This window comes from Rutidosis leptorrhynchoides, chromosome 3 (genome assembly GCF_046630445.1).
Source record: "Rutidosis leptorrhynchoides isolate AG116_Rl617_1_P2 chromosome 3, CSIRO_AGI_Rlap_v1, whole genome shotgun sequence".
NCBI classification, from domain to species: domain Eukaryota; kingdom Viridiplantae; phylum Streptophyta; class Magnoliopsida; order Asterales; family Asteraceae; genus Rutidosis; species Rutidosis leptorrhynchoides.
This window is the reverse complement of record NC_092335.1, coordinates 457,225,028-457,236,221: the sequence shown is the minus strand read 5'-3', so window position 1 is coordinate 457,236,221 and position 11,194 is coordinate 457,225,028. Positions and strand designations below refer to the sequence as shown.

Here is an 11,194-nt window from a genome sequence, read left to right as displayed (position 1 = left end):
ACACTGTAATCGTCTTTACAGAGCCACGCCACACCAATCCTTTCTTGATCACTAACAAAGATAAGTTTTTATGCAGGTAGAGAAGTTTTAATCTTTTTAACAAAGCAAACTGGTAAAGGAAGAGGTATTCTTCAATCATGAGCTAAACATGTATATTCTTTAATGAGTTACTTGACATGTTATCAATTGCTACCGATATAATATACCATCCTGTTTTTTTATTTATGGATGAAAAAAGGTTAATTATACCCTAATTGTTTTTTAATTTATGAATGAATAAAGTGTAATAGGTTTTTAAGATTCTTTAGACTTTGAATTTTCTTAATATGGTTACCCACAACCAATTCTCAAGTGCGATCTATGATGCTTGATTTCACTTCCCTACTTTGATTTCCACCCGTTTTTGTGTGTGACAAAGTAGGGTTTCACAGTTTCAATCCGTTAGGTATGATTCATACATCAATTTAGCCTAATTTATTTTGGTTTTTTTTTATAGAATCAACTGAATATTTGGATTAAGAACTGAAGATTTTATATAAATATTTTTTATACTCATTACTTATATGTAGTCAACAACGAACACAGTAGTTCTGAATTAATAGCTATCACTTCTCAAATTGTGTGTTTGCAGAAAATTCTCGAGCTCCGTGCACATGTAAGGTAACTGATATTACAGCTTATAGTATCAGTCTTTCACTTCTAATATTCGTTGTAGTTTGTATGCCCCAAAAAACAGCAAGTCAAATGTGTCGTGTGAATTGTTAGCTAGCGTTAAAATCGCATAAACCTTAGAGCAGCAACGCGCGAACCCTCAATTCTTGTTATAGTCATATTTGAACAAAAAGTGATATTGATCAAAAAAAGGCGTGTAAGAATCGCACCCCTAAACTTAAAGATCACATTGAAGACTTGGACTACGGGGAAACAATTCAAAATTTATTTACGGGTTCTCAAGATGGTAGTGATGGCAGTTCTTCAGCAAAGGGGAAAGGAAAAATGACTAAGGAGGCTTTCGCGACTTTCGATTTAATGATGACGAGTATGGTTGAGGAGAGCGATCGGGTTATTGCTACTCTTATTAATCATTGTTAGAACCCTAGTGTGCCATTTAATAATAAGAATCAACAAAAGAGGAAGAAAAAATTAGTTCAGGACGCAGAAATTGGAAGAATTCAACGTTTTTGTTAAAAATATTTGAGCTCGAAGTTCTCGTTTTCGTTTTTTGTTGTGTTTATTCGGTTTTGAGATTTGTTTCTTGTTAGTTTGTGTGTTTGAAGTCTTTTTCTTTTCAAAAACACTTTCCGTATTTATCTATGTTTTCGTTATTTTTGCCGAAAAAGCTAGTACTAGATTATATATCACTATAGAAGCTTGGATAAACCAACCACACATGTCAATCAATTTTTTTTATCCTTTCTCGAAAGCCACTCAAAGCTTGTTGCTTGAATTTCACATAACGCCACCTGACAGTTCCAACATATGTTTTTGAACACCTTTTGATTCATTTTTTTAATAAAAAAAATAGATAACCGTGCGCCCATTCTACCGCTCGCCATAATTTATGTACCAATAAATTATGGTTTTATTTTTGTTTGTCTGAGCTTAGACATTTTATCCGTTTTCTAGTATGTACTTTCGGGTTTCATTTGTTTGATGAAATTTTCTCGAGTTGTTAGTTTTGTTATTTTTTCTTCAAAAACAATAAAATAGTAAATAAATACGCGATCGACAAACACTGAGATTTTTTGAAAGGTAAGGATCTAAAATTTAGTCCATGGAATTTCACTAGAATCTAGTTTAGAGATTCGCAAGTCTCCACCACAACATTATCTCTTGGGGTCTTCATATTTTGAGTTTTAAATTAAATCTATTTTTTTTAGTTAATTATAACATCAATTCTTGTAGTTTACTTAAAATTATACTGGTGATCCTTTTCTTTTTAAGATTACATCGATAGTCCTTGTGATTTTCAAAATGTACACCGGTTGTTCTTAACCTAAGTCAATCAGTTGATTTACGAGAAAAATTAACTGACAATAATATTTGGACCACCGCTCTACATTTAATAAATAAGAGGGACTATTGTGTTTCGCCAACGCTACTTCAATTGTGTATTCTTAGTTTCATTATTTCGCAAATATCTAATTGACAATTCTCTCTCTCTCTCTCTCTCTCTCTCTATATATATATATATATATATATATATATATATATATATATATATAAAATTAAGAGGGAAACACTTTTTTGGGGGGAAGTAAATTTTTTTCTTTTTTTTATATTTTTTTTAAACATTAAGATCACATGAAAATATAAATATTTCAAATAGACATTTTGTTATAAATGTTATTATTTTGGCGGGAAAACGCTCGAAGAAATAAATGATACTCCGTAACATGTATCATATGTTAAGATCCTCTAAAAATTATGTGCCTCAAGTAGTCGATCAACTTGAATCCTTTTAAGCGACCCTAATTTAAGTAAAATTTAAATATGTATGTTTGACCAGAATACCCTAAACTAAAATGATCTACAATCAGGGCAGATTTACCTAAGTACGAGTGGTAGCATTGGCTACTATTGAAATACGCAATGTAGTGATTTTTTTTTTTTTTTTGGTTTTATCTAGTAAATAGTGATACCACTAGATAGTGTAAATATTTGTGTGTGATACTATTAAATAATGTAAGTTTTTTTAAACTCTTAATTAATGAGGATTTCTAGATCTGCTATTGTCTACAATACGATCTAGGTTTGTAACATCGTGACACGTTTATGCTTTTAGGATGCATGAAAAGGCCAACATATATCTTGGCATTTTTTTCCTCTCTAAATAATCACTTATCAATTTGATAAGTCGTAACGAAGATCATTAGATATTTATTATATGCTTGTAGCATAATTAATTATTTACAACCACAAAAGGAATAATCTTGAATTTTATCTTTGTTATTAAATAAATAAATCAGTGACACACAAAAATTGGAGCCCCATTATATTCATATTCTTAGAAGTGCCATACCTACCCTTTTAGCCTAAATTAATAATAAAATGTCATGTTACAAAAAGCAAAGAATAGATTACTTTGGGTGTTAAAAGTTTAAAATTATTGGGGCCAAAATAATGTTAATATATACAATACAATATACGAAGAGTCTAAATTACTCTTTCAAGAAATATTTATAAAAAAGCCAAAAACATATAAAGCTTGCTTTAATTATGTGATAGGATAGGATATGATTGTTCCAAATCTAGCAGATAACAAATGATAATAATGGAAGTAAAATCGACGACTTCTTTTAAATGGCCGAAGGAAAATGGAAGGTTCCTTTCGGTTCTTAATATTTGTTTATTAATTATTCACTAATCTTTTATTAGTATAATACAAAATACAATAGCTTGAATTTAAGAAGAGTAATTTGGGTATCTAACAGAACTTGAAGTTACTTAATGTCTAGTAACATTTTCAAACGGAATGTTTTTGTTAATAAATGCAAACTAAACATATGTTTGTTTACGTATATATGTTATGTATGGTTAGTGCGTAAATATGAAATGCAGAGTTTAACACATGTTAGCGTAAAACTACACGTTGTTCGCAGCATGAGATTAATATCGAAATGATTAGATACAAATAAAGAAATATAGTTATGGCTCGATTATAACACAAAACAAGATATATCTCATCTTTCAAAACAAAAGTTGGAACCCTACAGTTGCTCTAAACAAAATAAAAATCAAAAGCTTCGAGTGGATTGTGAAACGTTGCAAGAAAAAGAATATCGATTGGTTAAGTTGGCTTCACAATCCGAGAAACATTATTGTATAGAGTGATGTAAATAGGCTTCTTGTTAGGATACAATCTTAGCATCTTAGCTTGTTAGTCTTGTTCATTGTGAATCTGTGTAAATGGGTTAAGCACCCCTCCTGTGATGTACATACTGTTGCGGCGATGATATATAATTTCTGCTTTTCAAAAAAAAAAAAAATTTATATATATATATATATATATATATATATATATATATATATATATATATATATATATATATATATATATATATATGAAGTTGCATATCATGAATGTATGAGATATAGCTTCCTCCCGCATCAAGCGTATGAAAGACATGGCTAGAAAAGGCATCAACTTGGATGAAACGCATAAATGTAAGGCTTGTGGTTCCAAACCTTCGGAAAAGAGATGCTCCTCGAAATCGGGTCAGTCTATCTCGAGTAATCACTTCCATCCGATTAGTAGTAATGAAATAAGGGATTTTGGCAACGAGCTCGGGTTGAGGTGGAGTCCCCTCAACCCTATGCAAGTGTCTTATCCCCTCCTGTCGTTCTAGTATAGTTTTATTATGAAGATGCTTACACTTAATGTGTGTGGGCTTGGGGTCAAAGGGAAGTTCGGGTGGGTAAAAGGCATTTGTTCTAATGAGAAACCGGATATAATTGCACTACAAGAAACGAGATGCAAGCATTTTAGTGACCATTGGGTTCATAATTTATGGGGGAATAATGATTGCGGCTTTATCCAAAAAGAAGTTGTGGGTAAATCGGGCGGGATGTTGATGGTTTGGGACACAAAATCTTTTCTTGCTTCTAGTTGTCTCTGCAGTGAGTTCTTTCTAGCTATAATTGGGAATTGGGTGATATCAGGGCAAGAATCGATAATCGTCAACGTATATGGTCCTCACAATGACTCTAGTAAGATTCGTATGTGGAATAGCCTTGATAATGTAATTGGTGGGATTGATTCGGCATGGGTTTTATGTGGCGATTTTAATGAGGTTAGGGAAAGTTGGATAGGCTAAATTGTGTATTCAAGCAAAGTAGGGCCTCTAGATTCAATGAGTTTATTACGAGAAACAATTTGGTTGAAATTCCAATCACTGGTAGGAAGTTTACGAGGATTAGTGATGATGGGGCAAAATTTAGTAAACTTGATAGGTTTTTGGTTAATGATAGCTTTATTGGCTTATGGAAAGATCTCTCGGTTAATCCATTAGATAGACGTGTCTCCGATCATTGTCCACTAATTCTTAGAGATAAATACATTGACTATGGTCCTAAACCTTTCAAGATCTTTTATGAATGGCTCAATTGCGAGGGGGTTGATGAGATTGTTAATAATGCATGGTCGACACTGGTTACGAGTAAAAGATTATATTGCATATTTAGAGATAGACTTAAAAATGTTAAGTTTGATCTTCGAGATTGGAGCAAAAGAGTGTTTGGTAACCTTGATTGTGAAATAAATGAGCTTAAGATTAAAGTTGATGAGAGGGAGAAAAAGGCCGAAGGTGGATGTCGAAATAATGTTGAAAGAGAAACATGGTTGGGTGAGAGGAAACTTTGGATCGAGAAAGAGAACACGAAAATCAACATGTTAAAACAAAAGGCAAAAAATTCGTTGGATTCTTGAAGGTGATAAAAACTCGAAATTTTTTCATGCTTCCATCAAAAGAAAGTTTAATAAATGCAACATTCGTGGACTTAACATAACCGGAAGTTGGAACGAAAACCTGAACGATGTTAAAGAAACTATTCGAACCCACTTCCAAAAATTTTTTGAGTCAAGAATTAATGAAAGGCCCAGTATTGTTGTTTGGGTTGACGATGTCACTGTTCCAGCTAGTTCCGGGGTGCCTACTGGGCATGGCAGCAATCGGCCCAACAATGCTCCTACTGAAATTGGGCAGTGCAATTTTCCTGGCCTGTTTAGTGCATCTGGATCTGATCCAGCTATTGTACGGGGGTCTGTGAGGCCCACTGGACCTGCTATTAATCATGCTGGACCGAAACTACTCCATTTATCTGAGACAGAAGCCAACGAGCTCGAACTACCTTTTTGTGAGAAAGAGATTTGGGAAGCAATCAAAGATTGTGGTGGTACAAAAGCCCCTGGGCCCGACGGATTTAACTTGAGTTTCTATAAAAAAAAAATATTGGGACACAATAAAAGGTGACTTGGTATGTGCTATCCAACATTTTTTGGAAAATGGCGAGATTTCAAAAGGATGCAACGCGTCTTTTATTACTCTTGTTCCTAAGGTCACGGATTCGATTTCCTTAAATGAATATAGGCCGATAAGTCTTATTGGTAGCTATTATAAGATAGTTGACAAAATGCTTTCGAATCAACTTAGGAAAGTTATCCCAAAACTTGTGGGATTCGAGCAAAGTGCATTTATCAAAGGAAGAAACATGTTGGATGGTGTTCTTATTGCAAACGAGACGATCGATTATATAAAGCAAAAAAAAGTCAAAATGTCTCATCTTTAAAGTTGACTTCGAAAAGGCGTTCGATAGCTTGAGTTGGGAATTTCTAATGGAAGTTATGGGGTACATGGGGTTTGGTGTGAAATGGCGACATTGGATTCTTTCTTGTCTTAAATCCGCCTCGATCTCTATCCTTGTCAACGGGTCCCCAACTCGTGAATTCAATCTTGGTAGAGGAGTTAGACAAGGTGACCCCCTTTCTCCTTTTCTATATATCCTTGCCGCCGAAGGTTTAAATGCTTTAACGAAGACTGCGGTTAATAACAATCTATTCTCGGGCGTGGTGATTGTTAAAGACAAAGTATGCATCTCAGACCTACAATATGTGGACGACACGATTTATTTTGGCGAATGGAATCCTCAAAACGTTCGAAATCTAATGAAACTTCTTAAATGTTTTGAACTCACCTAGGGTCTCAAAGTAAATTATCGAAAAAGTAACTTATTCGGGTTAGGTGTGGAGCATCACGAGATCTCATATATGGCTAAGTGTTTTGATTGTAACATTGGCTCGCTTCCATTTAATTATCTTGGGCTACCAATTGGTGCAAACATGAAAAAATTGGGTAGTTGGAGACTGGTTATAGAAAAGTTTGAAAAGCGTCTTTCGGTTTGGAATGCACATTTGGTTTCTTTTGGTGGTCGTGCGACTCTTGTTAAATCGGTGTGTTGGTTGAATGTTGGTTAATGAACTAAACGACAAACTTTAGTATGATTAACCAAAGAATATGTTTTGATGATGACACATACATATGCGTAAGCGATGACTGACATCGTAACATAAAACACACAAGGTCACTAATCCATACTTTATCTTGCAAATGACCAAGTCAAACATAGCTTAAAGAATGAAATTAAAAAATCAGCTAAATACACGGTTGAGGTACGGTCGACCCCACAGCCAGCCGTAGAACCACAAACTGAATTGCAACGCAGTTTTGTGAAAACAAGTTGCACGGTCGCCACTACGGTCAACCGCAGTGCGACCGCAGTTTTCTCTGTTACCAATTTTGACCAAATAAAGTTTGACTAGTTCCCGACATCTATAATTCATGAAACCTTTCTCAACATGCTTAGAATAGATGCCTTCTCCATACTCAATTGAGTTTTGGTCATAAAAACACTAATTGTGGTTAATTACGCCTAATGACATCTTAATAACAAATTAACCAAGATTAGGCTTAACACATAAGTGTTAAATAATAACTTGTGCTCTTAAATCTTATCTAGACATCCTTAGTATGATCAATAAGTACCAACATACTTAAGCCAATGTCACTAGAGCAATAATTGATATTGAAAATGACTTAGTGATTAATTAAGGCTAAATGAGGAACAATGCTCTCAAGTGTAACTAGTAAAGACTTGTAATCCTAAAATACATTAGATACATTTTAAGATGGTCACCAAGTCTCAACTAGAGATTGCTCTTACCTTGTGCATTTGTTGGACATTAATGTGTGCTTACACATTAATCATGCAATATGTTATATTGCAAGTAAGCTTGCTAAAAGCTTAAATTACAAGTTGTGCAAATATCTATATGATTGATCTTATAGTAACTATCTCTTGCTATGTGTGAGTATTACTTGCTACTTGCTAATATGTTTAATACTCATAAATTTATCAACTTGATTAACATGCTTGCTATGTGCTTACTAGTTAGGATTCAAGTAACTAGTCTACTCCAACAAATTAAGTGTAAAATGGTTCACAATAAATTATAGTCAATTGTCTATTTGGTCTAAGTAACTAAGTGTGATTGCTTATTCAAGAATAACTTAACTTTGATGTCTCTACATACTTCATGATTATCTCTTAAAGACATCATTAAATTAATCTCTACCTAAACCCAAATGGAACATGATTTGTGATTAATTGAAACTAGGAAGTTAATGACACATTGACTAGTCTTTAGAATTGAACCAAATGCATTAAAGTGACTAACTAAGTCTTGACCAATCTGAGATTTCCCAAAATATCAATCAAGACACTTCTCCAAGAATGGTGGGTTTACCACTAATGGAGTGTTATGTCACTTTCATGCAATAAGACCAAATCTCACACACTTAATGCATATAGTACTTGTATAGGATGTTTGGTTTCTTTTGCAGGTGCTAGAAGGAGTAAAGGTGACAAAATATGGTGTTCAAATTTGAGTCAAACGGCTATACAACGGATACTAAATTTGGATTGGAGCACGCACAGTCGAACTACGGTCGACCGTGCAGGCAACCGTGTGTCAACGGCTACTTTTTGAATCTCACTATAAAAAGCAAGCATTAAAGAGCATTTGAAGCTGACCCTCTTGCATATTTCAAAGGCTTATTTCCATAGATCACAAGGGCTTTAACTACTACTCAAATGTGATCAAGCAAGAGAAGATTCTATGATCTTATAGATATAGAATTTGGTTGTTGTAAACTTACTAATCAAAATCATTAATCTTGTGAGTTTACTTAGTGTAATGTATGTCCTAGTATTGTCTTAGGATCATCATTACAAAGTGTATAAGTCTTGTAACTTCAATTAGTAGAAGCATAGGCTAGCTTAGTGATCTACTTCCTTAAAGGGACTTAGGAAGTTGATTAATCTTATTTGGAGATTAATACTTGTCCAAGGTGAAGACAAGTTGATCTAGGTTGGAGTTGATCTTTCAAAGGGATAGAAAGATTAGGTTTGTTGTCTACCAAAAAATTTGAAGACTTGTAAATCGGATCTTCACCGGGTTTGGAGAAAAGTGCTTAGTGAAGCAACAAATCTCGATTAGTGTAATTGGGGAATGGATTAAGGTGGATTAGTTTAAATCCACCCGAACCACTATAAATCCTTGTGACTATGTTCTTTACACTAATTCATTTATCATTTTGAACATATACACTACACACATCAAGTTTGAGTTGAATTGGTTGATCAAAGTTAATCGAATTTGGTGATCAATCAAAAAAGTGTTAAAAATGTATCAAGTAACTATTCACCCCCTTCTAGTTACTTACAATTGGTATCAGAGCGGTTGCTCAAATCATTGCTCTATAAATGATTGTGAAAATGTCAAAATTTGTTTTGTGCAAAAACTTGAGTCAACGATTCTCGGATCAACTTAAACTATGGGATACTTGGAAGAATTGGTGAAAGAAGCACCAATATTTGATAAGATGGATACTGTTGTGTGCAAATTAAGATTTGAGGCTTATCTTAAATCCAAAGATTACTACTTGTGGAGAATAATCAAAGTAGGAGACTTTGTACCACAAGCTAGTTCAAGACTAGTGAAGTCAACATTTCAAAACAATGAGGTTTTGAAACAATGTGATGCAATTTCAATACTTCATGGAATTCTTCCTAGTGACGAAAGATTAAAGATAATTTCATGTGAAAGTGCATAGGAATGTTTGGATTCACTATGTTCTCAAGAAGAAGAAAACTCTAGGAGTTTAAAGGGTAAAGGAATAGGGAAGGATTTGGAGAAGCTTGGTGATTCTCAAGAAAAAGGTTTGAATGGAAATGAAGATTTTTGCCTCATGAGTTCTTGGAATGATTTGGATCAAGATGGTCAAAGTGAGGAAGAGGTTGAATCTCCTTTCAAAGAAGATGATGTTTCAAGCATGGATTGCAATGAGGTACATGTATTCTATCCTTCTAATTATGAAGAATTGTTAGATGATTACAAGACTATTAAATTTGTGTATGATAGTAGTCGTGACAAAGTAAAACTTTTGGAGAAAGAATTACACAAAGTTAGACAAATTAACAAAACCTTAATTGATGAAAACAACGTGTTGAAAAATATTCGTGGGTTTGGGTCCGGGAAAGAGAGTAAATTCGGGGATGTTAGAAAGTTATGTATTTCAGAGAGACCGGCCATTTTTGCAGTACAAGAAACCAAATGTCATACTAGGGATGACAATTGGATTTTTGGGCTTTGGGGATCCAAAGAATGTGGGTATATTCAAAAAGAAATGGTAGGAAAATCGGGGGGTCAATTATTAATTTGGGATTAAAATGTGTTTGAAGTTAATAGTGACCTTATATGTGACTTTTTTATTGCTATCCGAGGTACTTGGAAGAATTCGGGAAAAGAATCAATTATTATCAACGTATACGGGCCTCATGATGATGCAAGTAAACGTTTGTTGTGGGATTCGCTTGATAATGTTTTAGGAATTAGTGGAGTTTCGTGGGTGTTTTGTGGTGACTTCAATGAGGTTAGAGATAGCTCCGAAAGATTAAATTGTGAATTTGTTGAATACCGAGCTAAGATTTTCAATGACTTCATTAATAGAAATATGCTTGTTGATGTTCCATTGGGTGGGAGAAAATTCACTAGGGTTAGTGACGATGGGATTAAAATGAGTAAACTAGATAGGTTCCTCGTTTCGGATGATTTTCTTACTTTGTGGTTGGATTTAAAAGTCATTGCGCTTGATAGGAGTGTTTCGAACCATTGTCCTATTGTGATGTCAGATGGTGAAATTAATTTTGGACCGAAACCTTTTAAAGTTTTCGACAATTGGTTCTCTATTGATGGTGTAGATCAAATCATTGTCGACTCTTGGTCGGTTCCGTTGGCGGGTAATCGAAAAGATTGCGTTTTCTGTAATAAGTTAAAAAGATTAAAAGGGGTGCTAAAAGAATGGAGTCTTTCACACTTTGGTAACCTTGATGTTGAAATCGAAAATGCAAAACAAATTGCTATGGAGCTAGAATCAAAGGCGGAATCCGGTTTTTTAAATAATGCCGAATTTGAGGATTGGTTAGCACATAGGAAGACTTGGTTGGATAAAGAAAAGATAAAATCCGGAATGTTGAAACAAAAAGCTCGAGTTAGATGGATAACGGATGGTGATGAAAAATCTAAATATTTTCACAATTCGTTACGAAGAAATTATAATAAATATAATATCCGGGG

At 34.0% G+C, this 11,194-nt stretch overlaps 1 protein-coding gene across 1 annotated transcript; it reads left to right on the top strand.

Moving 5' to 3' along the window:
- Positions 1–4,361: 4,361 nt before the first annotated feature.
- Positions 4,362–5,972, top strand: LOC139901592 (uncharacterized). The gene is made up of 3 exons (XM_071884286.1): positions 4,362–4,742; positions 4,799–5,345; positions 5,431–5,972. Exons 1-3 carry the CDS (start codon positions 4,362–4,364, stop codon positions 5,970–5,972), a joined length of 1,470 nt encoding a protein of 489 aa, XP_071740387.1.
- The last annotated feature ends 5,222 nt before the right edge of the window (positions 5,973–11,194 follow it).

What these genes read in the sequence shown, in the direction of transcription:
- LOC139901592 (XM_071884286.1), top strand. Translation starts at nt 4,362, where the DNA reads ATGAAGATGCTTACACTTAATGTGTGTGGGCTTGGGGTCAAAGGGAAG. An exon ending in TGTGGAATAGCCTTGATAAT is followed by an intron (nt 4,743 to 4,798) that starts GTAATTGGTGGG and finishes TAATGAGGTTAG; the next exon opens with GGAAAGTTGGATAGGCTAAA. An exon ending in TGAAAGAGAAACATGGTTGG is followed by an intron (nt 5,346 to 5,430) that starts GTGAGAGGAAAC and finishes GGATTCTTGAAG; the next exon opens with GTGATAAAAACTCGAAATTT.